Here is a 17,943-nt window from a genome sequence, read left to right as displayed (position 1 = left end):
GCTCATCAGAGCGAGCTTGCTGAGGCGATCAAGGCCGGTATAAACGAGTACATCGCACAAAAGCGCCGCGAGGTTACTCAGAGAAAGGGGGAGCCGGTGTTGTTCCACCCAGGAGTTGATCATGTCTTTTGTAGTGCTGCACCACTAATTTTCCCTTTGTTGTGGGTTGTAATTCGTTTGAACACTTGACCCATGCTTCTTTGAATAACTTCTTTGAATGGGGTGTTGTGTCGCCAAGCTTGTTTTTCTTTTTTCTTTTCCTTGATAATTTCCGCCTTTATCATTATGTTGACGATGTTTAATTTTATGGTTGCTATCTTGTTGTTTGTGCTTCGTATCTGCAATTGATGTCACATGCATTAGTATTAGTACCTTTTTTATCAAAAACACTCAACAAGGAGGGTCATCGGGCCCAATGCCATGTCCCAGCCGAGGTATCTCATCACTATCTTTTAGATTCGGTGGAAGGGTTTTAGTCGTCCTAGTTCTAGGCCCGATAATCCCGAGTGGTTATCGACCAACCAACTCGGGCAAGTGGTCACGGACACCTGCGATGGGGGTAACCTTTCAGATGTAAGTAGGTTACCTAGCTGAGAAGAAATTGTATCTTAACAACCTTTGGTATCTGGCTTCCAACCACCAGCACCCTTAGTCTACCTCGGCACTTGCACACTGCCACTTCCCCGAGTATCGAATAGCCAGTCGACTGTAAGTCACCTCGGCACTTCCACACTGGCTTTTCCCTGAGTACGAATGACCATTCGAGTGTCAGTCACCTCGGAACTTCCTCACTGGATTTGCCCCGAGTACGAATGACCATTGGTCTCTCATGTCATATTTCCTACCCCTCGCGGTTTTAAAGAAATGAATGACAAGTATGTTTACCTGTTTCCCTCGAGCGCCTCATGGGTAAGAGAGTTTCAGATGTTGAGAGTTCCACGGTTAACTCGGGTTTTTCGCCCGGTTTGAGTAATCGATAAGCTCCCTCGCCAGCTTTAGACACGATTGTGTATAGTCCTCCCCACCTTGCCGCTATTTTACCGACCTTTTTGTCACGTTCCCAATCGGCTAGATATTTCAACACTAAATGCCCTGGTTGAAACTCTCTTGGTCGAACTCGTTTGTTGTATTCTCGTTGTAATCTCCTTTGGTAATTCTTCATTTTTTGCAACGCCATATCCCTTGTTTCCTCCAAGTCATCGAGCTTGGACAATATTAGATCTGCCGATATGTTCCGCCTCCAGGATCCAGTTCTTGTGGTGGGTATCATTGCTTCAGTTGGTAGTATCGCTTCGGTTCCATTGGTCAGCATGAAAGGTGGTAGCCTCGTTGCTTCCCTTCGAGTGGTTCGATAGGCCCATAAAACATTGTAGAGTTCTTCGCACCAATCACCGTATTCTCCATCTAATTTTTTCTTCATATTGTCGGCGATAGTTTTGTTTGTGATCTCGGCCTTCCCATTACTTTGAGGGTATATGGGGGTAGCCTTGCTTTTTCTGATGTTGTAGGTGTTAAATTGTAGGTCGATGTTTTCTCCCTGGAGCTGTTTTCCATTATCCGAGACAATGGCCGCCGGTACTCCGAAACGACATATGATGTGCTCCCAAATGAACCTGAAGACGTCCTTGTCACGGATATGTCTCAGTGGTGCCACCTCCACCCATTTAGTGAAGTAATTCGCCGCTACTATTAAGTATTTTCTCTGCCCCGACCCACATGTAATGGTCCCACGATATCGATCCCCCACTTTGCGAAGGGCCAGGGGATTACTACCGAGTTTAGAGTTACTGACGGTGCATGTATCTTCTTACCAAACCGCTGGCATTCTTCGCAAGCTTGCGCCATTTGTTTTGCATCATCGTTCATATACGGCCAGAAGTATCCCATCGTTTTCGCTCTCGCTGACAGACTTCTTCCCGAGCTGTGGTTTCCGGATTCTCCATAGTGTAGTTCATTCAAGATTGTCTGGCCTTCTTCCTTACTTAAGCATCTTAAGAGTGGTCCCAGGTATGATTTCTTGTATAGGATTCCGTCTCATAGCTCGTAAGCGGCCGATTTGCTTTTCACTTTGTTGATCTCGGGTCGCCTCTTTGGTAACTCGCTTGTCTCCAAGTATAAATGAATCGACTTTCTCCAATATCCGTCCGGATATCTGTCGGTCGTGTTGATATCCACGTCGATGTGCTGATGTAGTTTTTAAGTGGTAGTAAAGTTCGTTCAACTCGGATTATGTAGACTCGATTTTAGACTCAAATTAAAATAGAAAACTTAAAAAGAAATTGTATTCAAGTTTATAAAAAGCACCGAGACTTTGGATTCCACCAATCTCCAATTTTTATGTGATTTAATCTAGTCAATATTTATGCAACTCTTTACGTTTAAAGTGATTCTAATATTTTCGCCTAGACAAGAAGTTTCTCAAAACAATAGTTGTAAATCCCAAGCATGGACCATAAAAAGATTTAACCTAAGCATGACCCATCAATTGAGAACACAACCATTAATCAGAATCATATATTCGATTTCAGTTCAGTGCAAATAATCATAAAAGAATTACGAAAATTAAATTAAATAGAATTTACCACATAATAATTGGAAAAATGGCTTCCTCCGTCGCCTCAGCAATGGGGTTTAGCTCCTCATATTAATCACTTGCTCAAAATATTTGTTTATGGTTCAAAAGTTGATTAAAAGATGAAAAATTATAACTCTGAATATTTGCAAAGGTGTATTGGAGTCGCAAAACGAATGACTGACTGTTACAAAGAAGTTACTGTAGCAGAGTTACAAATTTGAGACGATGTTCTTATTTGCAATGCTTGTTCTTCAGCAGCAGCAGCAGAAACACGGGTTTTCCTGCAACTTGATCTTATCAGCTCTGTAGTGTTACAAACTTCTCTGCGACTGCTCCAATGACTTCCTTTTTTTCCCTGGGACTTAAACACACCTTTTATACTACTCAGAAACCTAAAAAATTTCGATAAAAATTCTCTCTTTCTTTTCGTGCAAGTCACGGAAATAATCTTCTCTGCCGACTTGTTTACGCGTTTCTGAGCTTTCCAAATCATCCCAAACTCTCTATTAGGTAAGTAGCTATCTCCGGAAAGATTATCTCCGGTTTAATCTCCCTGAAACTTCAAAAATCAGGCCAGCAGAGACCCGTGTGTAACTTCACCTCTGTTTTGCTCCAACTAGAGTTCTAGCCCAATTCAATCCATTCCAGCGCTCATACCAAGCCTGTTATGCTAAATCACGTCTAGCCCAACAAATTCCCACGATTGATTCTCCCTAAAACAGCCTAGAAATCCAACCCTAACTCTGGTATGCAAACTGGTTTTTTTCCCGCCAATTTTTTCTTTTGAATTTTGAGAAGAAATTGGTCTCCCCCTATCCAGAGTGGGGGTGCGAATAGTAGATGCTCTGCAGGTATGCCCCTTAGTAATTAGGTTGTCCCTTATCCATGGTGAGAGTCCAAATATCAAATGTCCTCCGGGGGTGCCCCGCACAACTTTTCGAGCCGATTTTTCCAAAAATGTTTATTGGCCAAAAATACCTACACACACATAAAACACCGTAATAAGTACAAAAATGAGCACTATCAATTATAGAATCGAGACAAATTAGACACAAAAATGTGTCTATCAAATACCCCCAAACTTATTATTTGATAGTCCTCGAGCAAAGATAAAATCCTAACTCACTGACGCAGGCATCGTCGATTGCATTTAGCGTATGCAATAAGCCTTTAAACCCCTAGGTGGCCCTAGTGGCCGAGTTATAGTCTCGGGAGGGCTTACAAGAGATATACCCACAAAACTTTTACACTCCAGACCCTAGCTATCTAGGCAGAACCTTGGAAGGCACTAAAGAATCTCCTTGGTTGGCATACTTATTGACTACAGGAGGAAGTACCCTGATGCGAAATTCCAATTGTTGTACACAAGTTTGCACTCAAGCATACTAAAATTCATATAAAGTGACAGAGATCTACTGAGATAGTCGCACTATGGACATCAATATCCGGAGTCAAAACTAATCACATGCATAGATCAAGAAGATGAATATATAGAAAAACATAGATGGTTTTGATGTTTACTAAGTGACCGGCGTTTCCCATATCTGTCTGAAGGCCTCCGCCAAAATGAACCTATCCTAATGGATTGAGATACTAGTCTGACTAATATCAACACAACTAGCATATACAAGGGAACCAGTGATCAATAATCCTAATTCTAGTTCAACACAACTGGCATATAAAAGGGTACCAGTGGTCGACTTTATTCACTTTCATTTTATTTCATTTTTGATCTTTTTTTTTGATCCGTTTGGTCTAATTGATCTGGTCTTTTTTTTTTTCTTTTTTTTTCTTTGTAACTCAATCACTCTAATTCACCCTAGCATTGGTAACAACTTGAATCGTGGGCCCCACCTATCACTTAGAGAAACATGGTTTAAAAACAAAATAAAATAAAAATAGAACTGAAAAGGACTCAACGAGATATGGTGAAACTATCATATTATTTCCAACACCTGAGCTCTGTGCTTTTATGAATAGACTCTTCTAGATGTTTCCATCTAATCAGATTGGTTCCTCAACTCCTACGATCAAAATGCTTCCATCCACTTAGATTAATTAGTGCAATCCTCAATAGCATAAATTTCTAGGTTATGGAGTTTATTTATTCATACTGCAACTAAAAAGTTTCTCCCATACCCCCAAACTTAAATCTAAAATTGTCCTCAATGTTCTAAAGATGAAATTAAAAGCATGAACAAGGAGAAAATGTTACCATTTGAAGCAAAAGAGATAAGGAAAGATATTACCATGTTGCATGAGATTGGGTTACCTCCCAAAAAGTGCTAAATTTAAAGTCTTCAGCCAGACGTCAAATACCAAAAAATGGCTAATTACCTTTCAAATCATATATCAATAGTCGAAACAATTGTGGGTCAACAAAAGCAAATAAAATTGCCACAATTATCAGACAACTGCACCAAATCAGAAAAATGAACAGACATAACACATCCTCATCCAAGGTTTCCTGCATGACAACTGGGTTTTGATGTTGTGCCCATTTGGGCTTCATATGAGTGTCTTGACAAATTGACTCATTCGAACAACAAGTCTTTAGAATTTCCTCCTGGACAGTATCAGGAGGATCCGGTTGCGGAGGCGGAAGTGACTCAAGTAATACCTCAGGTACACTAGGCTCGAATCCCAAGTTAGGGACTTCTAATGGAGATAATTGACCATTACTACCCCCAAACATAGGGTAGTCAGTATTCTCGGACAAACCTCTAACTATTGCTTGAATTTCTGGATCCTCAGAGTCTTTAAAATACTCAAGAGCTTCTTCTAGTTCATGACCCCCAAACTTAGGGTCAACACTACTCTCCGTAAGGCCTAGCACTATGGCTTGAATCTCAGGGTCCGTAGAGTCTTTAAAGTACTCAAGAGCTTCTTCTAATTCAAAAGTTTGGTTACCTAACTGACTCAAGAGAATTTCCTCATCAAGTTCATCTAAGGAATCACCAAATAAAGTGTCGTCCCAATTATCCTGAGTTAGATCCTGAACTAAAGTGCTAATCATATTCACTTCTTCTAAATCATCGGAAGGTTGTCTATTAACATTAAATACATTTAGTTCATTGGTCATATTACCAAAGGATATGTTCATAAGTCCGGTCCTACAGTTGATGACAGCGTTAGCTGTGGCTAAAAATGGGCGACCTAAAATCACCGGTATTTGAGCACTAGGATCCTGAACAGGCTGAGTATTTAGAACAACGAAATCCACTGGATAAATAAATTTATCAACCTCAATCAGAATATCCTCTATGACACCACGAGGTATTTTGACAGACCTATCAGCTAATTGCAATGTCATTTTAGTCGGTTTCAACTTACTAAGACCTAGCTGGTTGTATACATGATAAGGGGTAAGTTCAAACTAGCTCCTAAGTCAAGCAATGCCTTATCTACTGAATAATTACCGATCACACAAGATATGGTGGGGTATCCAGGGTCTTTATACTTAGGGGATGTTTGGTTCAGAAGGATTGAACTTACCTGACCAGCTAAAAAGGCTTTCTTATGGACATTAAGCTTACGCTTTCGTGTACAAAGGTCCTTAAGGAACTTGGCATAAGCAGGCATTTTCCTAATTGCTTCAAATAAAGGGATGTTAATGTTTACCTGCTTAAATATCTCTAATATTTCGTTGAAAGTCGACTCTCTCTTTGTTGGAGCTAACAACTGTGGATATGGGGCTTTGGGTACAAAATGAGACCTGTCGGGAACCACATTGGCATCACTAGAAATTTTATCGGTTTCTTCAGTTAGTGGCTCCTTCTGGGGCTCATCTTGGGAACTAGAAGGTGGATCTACAGTATGTCCACTATTAGGCATGGCTACCTTATTGTCTACCGTTTTACCACTCCTAAGGGTTGTGACAGAATTCACTTGATTAAATGGTTTATCTCCTCTAGGATTGGGTATCGGTCGACTAGGGAATTTACCTTTTTATCTTAGAGACTCATTGATCAGACTAACCTGGTCTTTCAATTCAGAAATGGCCTGACTATGTTCTTGTCCTATCCTATTACTAGCTTCTATGCTTTGTGAAAGCAATTGACGCATATTTTCAGTATTTTGAATAAACGAGGTGAGAGTTTCCTCTAGACTTAAAATTTTCTTATCAGACTGATTCTGAAACTGAGTTGATCCTGAAGTATTCTTAGTATAGCCAAAACCTGGGGGAACATTAGAATTACTAAACTGACCTTGGTCCTTAGACCATGAAAAAGGTTCGGATGGTTTCTCCAACCAGGATTATAGGTTTCTGAATATGGGTCAAACTTCTGACGGTTATCAAACCTAGTGTTATTATAGAGAGCATTGGCTTGCTCTTCATTGTTCTGGCATTCCAAAAAAGGCTCTACTCTACCACTAGTTTGACCCAATTCTAAAGCTTCTAACCTTTTTGCTATAACAGCAATTTTGGCATCTGATTCATAGCCTCCTTCTACCCTATTAACGTTTCCTCTACCTAGAAGAATTGTTCTCTTGGGTTCCCTACAATATTCCCATTGCTGGGTCTTTTCGGCGATTTCATTCAAAAATTCCATCGCCGCATCAACAGTTTGGTTTTCAAAACCACCAGTGCATAGAGACTCAACCATGGTTGTTGTCGAATAATCCAAACCCTCATAAAGGATTTGAACTAGCCTAACCTTTTCTAAACCATGATGAGGACATTAGCCTAATAAGTCATTGAACCTTTCCAAATACCTATATAACGATTCTCCCTCCTGTTGAGAAAATGTGCAGAATTGCGTCCTAATAGACGATGTTTTGTGCCTAGGGAAAAACTTGTTCAAAAAGGCAGATGTAAGTTGTTCATATGTTTCTATTTAACCGGAAGCCAAACTATATAGCCACGATTTGTCTTTATCTTTCAGGGAAAAGGGAAATTTTATAACCTAAGTTTCAAAGCATCATCATCAAGGTCTCTAATCTTTAGGTTACTACAAATTTCCTCAAAATCCCTAACATGGAAGTATGGGTTTTCATTTTCTTTCCCTAAAAAGATTGGGAGCATCTGTAGGGTCCCAGACCTAAGTTCATAATTTGCTTCAGTTACGGCTAACCTGATACAAAAAGGACGAGTAGTCCTAGTTGGGTTCAACAAAGCTTTCAAAGTTGCCATTGCTGGCACTATCGGGATATTTGGGATTCTATGCAATCACAAAACAAGGCTGACTCAACCAAATCAAACCTAATTTTCTAGCAAACAAAAAGCATGATGGTTCCACTTAGATTGTTTCTAGACCAACTTCTATTCTTTCGAAAAGGAACTCGTTACAATCTGAGCAAACCCCTCTGGAATCAATCCGAGTCAAAGTAAGTTGAATCGAGGCGAGGGAAGCTCAGTGGAGCTTTGATACCCAAGGCCTCACCGGTTAGAAGGCGGCGCAGTCACGCATTCAACTCAAAGAAACCATCATGAACTTCGAAGTATGCTCAAAAGAGTAACCAATATTTTTCGAACGACTTTCCTATTAAGCTCGTTACCTTATCGATCTCGTTCTAGTCAAAATTTTAGGATTAAGTTCGCGTTTGGTTTCGTTTTCCTAAGGCGGCAAGAAGAGAACGGTGATGAAATCCGAACCCTTATCTTGTATGGACAGTCCTTGCCCTTTACTAGGAAATTAAAGAAGTCGTTTTCAAGTCCTCAGCATATATGCAAACGAAGGAATACAGTAAACCCGCTGACAGGGGATTCGCGGGTGTTTCGAAAAACTTACCTCCCGTACCAGACGGGCGAAGAACCGCTGAAGTTGACTCGGGCCACGACTCCTATGTCATGTACGAACCCGAGGGGCCGAGGCGATATCGTAATCACCGTCCTTCTCTGCACACAGTTTTTTTGTTTAAACCAACCCTTCCTTAGGGTTTAAAAATAATAATGTCCCAGTCCAAAAATAAAGTCCAAAAAGTGTCCAAAAATAAAAAGAAAAATTACAAAAAATAAAACCATATTTACAGTTTCTAAAAATAAAACAAAATAACTATATACAAAATCTTCTTCTTCACTCCTTTCGGATTCCTCTTTTCTTTTCTTCTTTGGCGATGCTTTCCTTTTATAGCACTTTTTCTTTCCTTGTAGCTTCTCTCGAAATCTGAAAAGAATCAAAAAATACCAAAGGCGTAAAAGAGAACAAAAATTCTAAAAGAAATAAAATAAATCTAAAACCTAAAACCTAATACAAATCCGCGTCGGCGACGCCAAAAATTAATGTAGTTTTTAAGTGGTAGTAAAGTTCGTTCAATTCGGATTATGTAGACTCGATTTTAGACTCAAATTAAAATAGAAAACTTAAAAAGAAATTGTATTCAAGTTTATAAAAAGCACTGAGACTTTGGATTCCACCAATCTCCAATTTTTATGTGATTTAATCTAATCAATATTTATGCAACTCTTTACGTTTAAAGTGATTCTAATATTTTCGCCTAGACAAGTAGATTCTCAAAACAATGGTTGTAAATCCAAAGCATGGACCATCAAAAGATTTAACCTAAGCACGACCCATCAATTGAGAACACAACCACTTAATCAGAATCATATATTCGATTTCAGTTCAGTGCAAATAATCATAAAAGAATTACGAAAATTAAATTAAATAGAATTTACCACATAATAATTGGAAAAATGGCTTCCTCCGTCGCCTCAGCAATAGGGTTTATCTCCTCATATTAATCACTTGCTCAAAATATTTGTTTATCGTTCAAAAGTTGATTAAAAGATGAAAAACTATAACTCTGAATGTTTGCAACGGTGTATTGGAGTCGCAAAACGAATGATTGACTGTTACAAAGAAGTTACTGTAGCAGAGTTACAAATTTGAGACGTTGTTCTTATTTGCAACGCTTGTTCTTCAACAGCAGCAGCAACAGCAGAAACACGGGTTTTCCTGAAACTTGATCTTCTCTGCGACTGCTCCAATGACTTCCTTTTTTCCCTGGGACTTAAACACACCTTTTATACTACTCAGAAACCTAAAAAATTCCGATAAAAATTCTCTCTTTCTTTTCGTGCAAGTCACGGAAATAATCTTCTCTGCCGACTTGTTTACGCGCTTCTGAGCTTTCCAAATCATCCCAAACTCTCTATTAGGTAAATAACTATGGAAAGATTATCTCCGGTTTAATCTCCCTGAAACTTCAAAAATCAGGCTAGCAGAGACCCGTGTGTAACTTCACCTCTGTTTTGCTCCAACTCGAGTTCTATCCCAATTCAATCCATTCCAGCGCTCATACCAAGCCTGTTATGCTAAATCACGTCCATCCCAACAAATTCCCACGATTGATTCTCCCTAAAACAGCCTAGAAATCCAACCCTAACTCTGGTATGCAAACTGGTTTTTTTCCCGCCAATTTTTTCTTTTGAATTTTGAGAAGAAAGTGGTCTCCCCTATCCAGAGTGGGGGTGTGACTAGTAGATGCCCTGCAGGTATGCCCCTTAGTAATTAGGTTGCCCATTATCCATGGTGAGAGTCCGGATAGCAAATGTCCTCCGGGGTGCCCCACACAACTTTTCGAGCCGATTTTTCCAAAAATGTTTATTGACCAAAATACCTACACACACATAAAACACCGTAATAAGTACAAAAATGAGCACTATCAATTATAGAATCGAGACAAATTAGACACAAAAATGTGTCTATCACGTGCACCTCGGGTGTCTCTGGTATAGATGGGGCGAGGAGTTTCATGACACGAATACCCTCCACAATTGGGTTTGTGAGCTGGGATGCAATATATTCCAATGCGTCCGAGTGTCGATTATCTTTTCTGCATATGTGGCGAAATTTGATGCTGGGGATCTGGTCGATATAGAATTGGGCGAGCTCCCAGTACTTCTGCAAAATTGGGTCGTGGATGGCGTATTTGCCTGTGATTTTTCGGATCACCAACTGCGAGTCGCTAGTTAGTCTTACATCTTGTAGGCCCATCTCGACGATTAATCTTAGGGTGTGAATCACAACTTCATACTCGGTGACGTTGTTTGTCGCCTTAAATTCCAATCTAAACGAATGGACCATTTTTCGTCCCTTTGGTGTGGTAAAGACTATCCCAAGTCCTGATCCATCTTTGTTCGACGCTCCATCGACGAATACTTCCCAACGTGGTGGGTTACTTGCTTCGAGTAAGTCGGTCGGGTCTTCTCGATCTTCTTCCATTCCGGGTATGTCCTCGACCTCATCTTCGTCGCTTAGTGGAAAATCTGCCAAGAAATCTGCCGCTACTTGTGCCTTTACTGCTGTCCTCATTTCATAGAAAATGTTGAATTGTTTGATTTGTGCCCCCCATTTGGAAATCCTTCCTGATCGGCCGACATTGTCTAGTACCGCCTCAATAGGCGATTTTGTGAGCACGCGGATCCGATGGGCTTGGAAATACGTCCTTAGCTTCAGGGTGGCGAAAGATAGCGCTAGAATCATCTGTTCCATCCTTGTATAATTTTTCTCGGCCGGACTTAATGTTTTGTTTATGAAGTAAACAGGATTTTCCTCGCTCCTTTCATTTCGAACTAAGACTGCACTGATAGCATATGAAGTTTCTCCGAGGTATAATGTCAGGACCTCCAATGGCTCGGGTCTTTGTAATACTAGAAGACTTGCAAGATGTAGCTTAATATTATGAAACGCCTCCTCACAGGCGTCCGTCCATTTGAATTTCTCTCCCTTTTTAAGAGTGCTAAAGAAATCCTTGCATTTGTCGGACGACCGAGATATGAATCTCCCCAATGCTGTTATACTTCCGTTCAGATTTTGTACGTCTTTTATTGTGGCTGGTGACGACATCTCGAGGATGGCTCTAACTTTCTCGGGATCTACTTCTATCCCCTTTGGATTGATGATATATCCCAAAAATTTGCCCGACGTGACCCAAAAATCGCATTTGGTCGGGTTAACTTTCATTTTATATTCCCTCATCGTCCGGAAAATTTCCCGCAGGTCTCGGATGTGATTCTTGTCTAGGCGACTTTTTACTAGCATATCGTCGACATAGACCTCGATGGTGTTGTGGATGTGGTCTTCAAACATGTCGTCCACCAACCTTTGGTATGTTGCGCCTGCATTCTTCATCCCAAACGGCATCTTGGTGTAGCAGTATAGGCCCCTTGGTGTGGAGAAGGAGGTGTGTTTTTGATCCTCGGGAGACAAAGGGATCTGTTTATACCCCGCGTATCCGTCCATCAACGTTAGTGCCTCGTACCCCACTATAGATTCCACCAGTTGATCGATACTTGGGAGAGGGAAACTGTCCTTCGGACAAGCTTTGTTCAGGTCGCTGAAGTCGATGCAGATCTGACTCCTCCGTTTCTCTTTGGTACTACGACCATGTTAGATATCCACTATGGGTAGTGCGATTTCCTAATTATTCCCGATTCCTATAACTTCTTTAGCTCCTTCTCGGCGTCCGTCTGAAATTCTGGCGCGACTCGCCTCATCTTTTGTCGGGCCGGTTTGAAGCTTGGGTCGTTCTTTAAATGGTGACAGCATACCTCCGGGAATATGCCCTCCATATCGTGCACGCTCCATGCGAACGCGTCCATGTTCTCCTTTAGCACCGCCACGAGCTGGTTTATTTGCTCGTTTGATAGTAACGACCCGATCCTCACTATCCTTGGTTCTTCTACAGTCCCCAAATTAACCTTCCGAGTAGTTCTACGACCGAGAAGTTTGGTTTTGGTTCCTTCATCGGTGTCGTCTCCTTTAATTGCTATGAAGGTTCGCTTCCTTGTGTTTCGTATGCCATGACCGCCTGCGAAATAACTTCTTCCAAGTCCTTTGCCGCTTTGGCTTCTTTAGCCTTGTTCTTCTCTCTCATTTGTCGTGCTCTCCGCTCCTCATTTATTTGGGAATCGACCTGCATGCACTGTCGGGCTGCCTGTGAATCTCCTACGACCTCAGCTATCCCCTTGTACGTTGGAAATCGTAGCCTCTGATGATAAGCCGATGCCACTCCTTTGATTTCCGCGATCCACGGTCTCCCGATAATAGCTTCATAGGGAGAGGCGACATCGACCACACATAATGTAGTTAACATATCTAGGTAACCACCTCTGTCCGATACCCTTAGGGTTACTTTGCCCTTTGGGATGGTCACGGTCCCATTAGAACCGTAGATACGATATGTCGATGAGACGAGTATATCATCTGACAACTCCATCCTCTTGAACGTGTCGTAGAAGAGTACTTCGACTGAGCTCCCACTATCCACTAGTATCCTTCTTACCCCCCATTCCTCAATCAGCAGGGTGATAACCAAGGGATCACTGTGGGCTTGGTCGTTCATCGGGACATCCTGAGCCGAGAAAAATATGGGTCGCAGCATCCAGGGTTCCATCAGCAAAGTTTTTGCTACACTGAAAATTTCCTTCCCATTATGATCCCTCTTATGGATTCTAGACATGATTCCATGATTCAGATTGTACGTTTGAGTGGCCAAATGCGAAATCGTGTTGACAAACTGCGTGAATTTGTCGATTCTGACCTGGTGGACAGGTGCATCGGGCGTAGCGGTTGCCTCTCAGGTAGACATCTCGAATAAGGTGTTGCACAACGTCTTTTACTTCTCGGCAGTTATTTGTAGAGTGGCCTCGATATTTATGATAATGGCAATACTCTGGGTGATCCTTGGTCTCCTCGAACTGTATCCCTCTTGAAGCTGGGTATATGATGTCACTCCTTTTCTCGACCTCTTTGAAGATTTCTTCTAGTGGAGCATTCAAAGGGGTGTATGTTCTCTCCTCGTGCCTCAGCCTCTTTCCTTTAGCTACCCATTCCTTCTTCCCATTTCCTCGCGTAGGTGGGATCGGTCTCTTCTCGGGCCGACGTTGAACATCGTCTGATGTCGACTCGGGCGCCACACTAGCCTCTTGCACTCCCCTATCCCTTGATTCTTCCTGAATTTCTTCTAGGGCGATGAAATGCTCTTGCATTTTCCTCATTTCTTTCAATGTCTGTGGTTTTTCAGTAAACATGGCTATCCAGATGGGGTCCGACCTCCCTAATGTGTTTTTGAACCCGAATATCTACTGGTCGACTGGTACTTTCCCAATTTCTGTGCACAAATTTGTCCATCGATCAGTCAACGTCCTGAGTGGTTCTCTAAACCGTCTGGCCAAGGTGAATAACCCGTTGACCCTGGGCCGAGGTCTGCTGTTGTGCATGTAAGTTTCGAGGAAGGATCGACTAGAGTCTCATAACTATCGACTCTTCCTGGTGGGAGATTGTAGAACCACTTCCTTTCCTCGCCCTCCAGGCTCTCCGGGAAGAATTTACACGTTACCACTTCATGGTTCTTCCATTGGATTAGGGACATAGTGTACATCTTCAAATGCTCGACTGCGTCTCCCGTACCGTCGATCTTAGATGGAAATGTGGGGAGCGTGCACTTGGGTGGGAAGGCCCTTAGTTCTAGCTTTTGGGGTGAAAGGGGTCCTCTCGGCCTCGCTTATGACCTCGGCTAGCTTATCTTCTTCGCCGCTTCCTGACAGCTTCCTTATCTTTTCTTCTAACTCCCTTAGCTTGGCTTCGATTGCATTGTCGTACCTTGTGTTCCTCTGCTGATTATTCCTCTCGTGCCTCTCGTCGTATGTTGATGAATCTTCGGGTGGACTATATCCTCTGATAGGTGGTGTCGGGGGTGGTCCTGATCAACCGGAATTGCTAGGTCCTACCGCTGGTGGTACTCCCCCGGCTCGGTCTTGGTGAACCGATGTCCCTCGGCTTGAAGACCCTCTCGACCTCGACCTCAAGTTCCGTAGATGATAGGTCTCAAACTCTAAAGCTAGGTTCCTCTGCTGAAGATCCCTTAAAGCCGCCTCTTGCCTTCTTTGACTTTATAGAATTGCGAGTATCATTGGATTCGTACTCTCATGGCTAGAGTGACCATTTGGGTGGCCTAAATGAGCAGGGGGTGGCGTCGTCATCATTGGTAGGGGAGGTGGTACTTTAGGGGGTATCTGGGTCGATGCCGCTGGATCGACTCCGATAGTTGTTTCTCGTCCTAACTGTACTCACCTAAGTCGTTCTTGCTCTCTTCCGAGTGCTTCTTGATACTCAACTTGTCGCCTGGTGTTTCGTCTCTGGGCATGCAGGATTAGCACCTCCTCATCATCTTCTGTGTCTGATGCGGTGAGTCCATCTATTTTATCATCCATCCTCTGAGTTGAGACGATTCGCTCCATAGGCGAGGGGTCATCGTATCGTCCCAGATCGATTTCCTCATCCACAGTTCGCATACCCCTTACATCTGCTCGTGATTCCTCAGGTGGTGGATGCCCATCACTTCCCTGCCTCGGCCCCGTTACTCCTCCTTGCATGTTACTGCCGGTGATCGTGCGGTTCCTCAGAGTTCTCCCCATCCCTGACGTGCTAGCCATCGGACACAGTATGTTGTAAGTCTGAGAGTCGTTCCTACCTACGTCAGCAGAAATAGACAACACCTTACTTTGACCTGTTTTTGAAAAGTTACTCTAGTACGTACGGTTTTAAAGGAAAAAGGTGACTTACACCAAAACTAAGTTTCCAAAGTACGATTCCCTCTACTCTATCATGCTGACCTCGCCAGTCTGCCCTGTTTTGAATCTAAGTGTTTCTTTTAGACGGTTATCATGCTACGTCACTTTCAAGGTTGCACGACGTCGCTTTCAGTACCACGACTCTGCATTAACTACAATTTGTCCTACATTCCCTAGACCCCAAATCATTAACTCCTAGTTCTTTTCGAGTAAAAGATCCAAATTTGTACTTTTTATGAGGTCAACACACCACATTAAAATTTGGATCAAAACTTATGAACTTCCTTGGAACTACACAGGGATGTCTTCTCTTAATTCCTTGGGTTCTTTCGCCGACGACTGATAATCTCGCCGTGCTATTGTTTTGGCATTTTCACAGGACAACATGGAACCTCAAGCAACTTCAACCACACATCGAAGATGCTATTTGGGAGTTTTAGAGGTATTCCGTTGTTGAACTCGTATGACGAAAACTAAGATTGAAATACAGAGATAAGTGCGAAAACTAATACGAAAACGAAGATTGAAACATGAAAACAGACTCGCCTTCGAGCATGGATAGTCGATCTGTCATCAGGATCCTTCCCTAGCCTCAACCAAACGCTAACAACGTTATTTGGGAGCTCTTGAAGGATTCCCTATCAACTCGACTGTTCGGAATTGCCCCAACTGAAAATGCTTGCTAACGACACGACTTCAACAATGAAAACTCAACCATATCAACAAACTTCAAAACTAAACAAACATAAAAAGACCTCACCAAACAGAGTTCATCCCATAGCATCAACTAACACAAAAGGTGTTCTTAGGAGCTTTTGGATCGTCTCTGTTGGCACACGCAGCCAAGGTATCCGGAGAACTTAGACGTTCCCCTTAGTCGGCGCCAGAATGTAGTGGCATAAAACCACACACTACATCCAATGGTATAGAAGATGAATTAAAACTAAGTAAAGATGCACAACAAACATAGACACAAAGGTATACGTGGTTCGGTATGATTACCTACGTCCACGGGGTGAAAATATTAATGTTATTATTTCTTTTCTTTGATTACAAGGTGTTCTCTCCTTCTCAAATGGTGTAACTCTCAAACTCTCAAATGTAGTGTCTTGTTTCTCTCCCTTTTAACCTGCCTCTCTATCTCGACCAGCCCTTGTATTTATAGGCCAAGGTCGAAACACAACAGAATTACAGTGTTGGTCACATTACATCAGTTTAGATGTTCCCTATCGGTCATGTGTTGGCGCTCGCCCATCTTTCTGGTATGGCCGATAGATTCTTGGTCTTTGATAGTTCTTCACCCGAGGTCGATTCCTGATCATCTGGTTGACACGGTGTCGCCCTTCTTTCTTATCGTCCCATTATTTGACCAGCTCCCTTTGTCTGACCGAGTGCTTTCTGATCGTCCATCCGACTTGTCAGAGGATAAGGGTCACGTTCCATCCGTCAACTGTAGGGCCATCATGTCTGACCCACGTGAAACCTCGCCATTTGCGCTATTTGGTTCTATCATGTGCCCGCTCTTTCCTCTTCGGTGTATCATAGCTTAGGATCTTTCCACCTAGCCCTGTGGATTATTTACACCTACACTATGTTTAAGTGTCAGAATGCATGGACCCAGAGTCGACATGCCTGGGCTTATCGACATCGTAACAAGGCGATGGTATACACCAGTATAATTTCCTGTATCTTTTCTAGCTAGTATGTTGCTTGTACTTGGATAAAGAGGCGGTCATACCCACCGAGATACATCTTAAGACTGCCAAGACTCGTGCTGTCAAATCTGGAAACAACGACAGCATAAACGGCTTTGGATAAAGAGCTGCTGGAAGAACAAAGAGATATAGCATTGCAGCAGTTGGTTCGAGACCAGCAGGAAATCAAGCTGAGCTATGATCGTAAATTCAGAGAACGATCATTCAAACCAGGGGAATATGTCTTGAAGAAAACTCGAGCAGCCACGAAGGAACCAAACTATGGAAAGCTCGGAGCAAATTGGGATGGCCCATACACAGTAGACAGGCCCGCATCTCGTGGCTCATACTACCTAAGGAACCTCGATGGAACTCAAGATTCAAAACCATGGAAGCCATGGAATTCGTTCCACTTGAAGCAGTTTTAACATTAACTAAATTCAAATAGGAGTAATTTTGTTCAAATCCTGTTGCATTGCACTCTTTTTCCTTTATGATGGTTTTATCCCACTGGGTTTTCCACGCAAAGGTTTAAACGAGGCAAATGTTGTTGGGCAGTAGGTACTTATCTTGTTATTCCTATTCAGATATTTAATTCAATATTATTTTTGTACTCCACATTATCAAGATTGTTCGTGTTTAATTATAAGCTGCTAAGGATGGTTCAAATCCGCAGTCAGTCCTAAATGGCAAAGCAGTACAGTTCGAGTCTAATGTTAGCAACATCTTCAACACCTTGCAGATAAGATCAATGTACAATACTTTGAGCATTTTTACCCTATTCTAAGCATATCCCCCTCATACATGACGTCAACAAATGTGGCGAACATTTTCTCCTGTCCAGACATGGGAAAATGTACACATCTCAACTCTGCACGCATCTTGAATAGTGGGATTGGCCCCATGCGCGAACTCAGGATAGCATAAAAACACAAATTCTCTTTCCATACGCGAGCAAAATACAGTAAGGAAGTGCACCCTTGCGCGAGCATTGAGCAGCATGACACAGTTACATGCTAGGGGAGAGATATATAACACCTCAGCTCATAAACAAAACAATACCTGGGGGCGAGTTGCATAACACTCCATAACGCGCTTGGGGGAGAGTTATGCAACACTCCAGAACAATGCGAGGTTCAGTCGCAGACAGATTG

General features: G+C 42.3%; 1 protein-coding gene across 1 annotated transcript; it reads right to left on the bottom strand.

The window, feature by feature from the left end:
- Positions 1-12,289: 12,289 nt before the first annotated feature.
- Positions 12,290-12,982, bottom strand: LOC113296211. Its single transcript, XM_026544535.1, has one exon. The coding sequence runs from the start codon at positions 12,980-12,982 to the stop codon at positions 12,290-12,292; it is 693 nt and encodes a 230-aa protein (XP_026400320.1).
- Positions 12,983-17,943: the final 4,961 nt, after the last annotated feature.

Source organism: Papaver somniferum, chromosome 7, assembly GCF_003573695.1.
Source record: "Papaver somniferum cultivar HN1 chromosome 7, ASM357369v1, whole genome shotgun sequence".
NCBI lineage: Eukaryota > Viridiplantae > Streptophyta > Magnoliopsida > Ranunculales > Papaveraceae > Papaver > Papaver somniferum.
The sequence above is the reverse complement of the archived record's forward strand: the minus strand, read 5'-3'. Positions and strand labels throughout refer to the sequence as shown.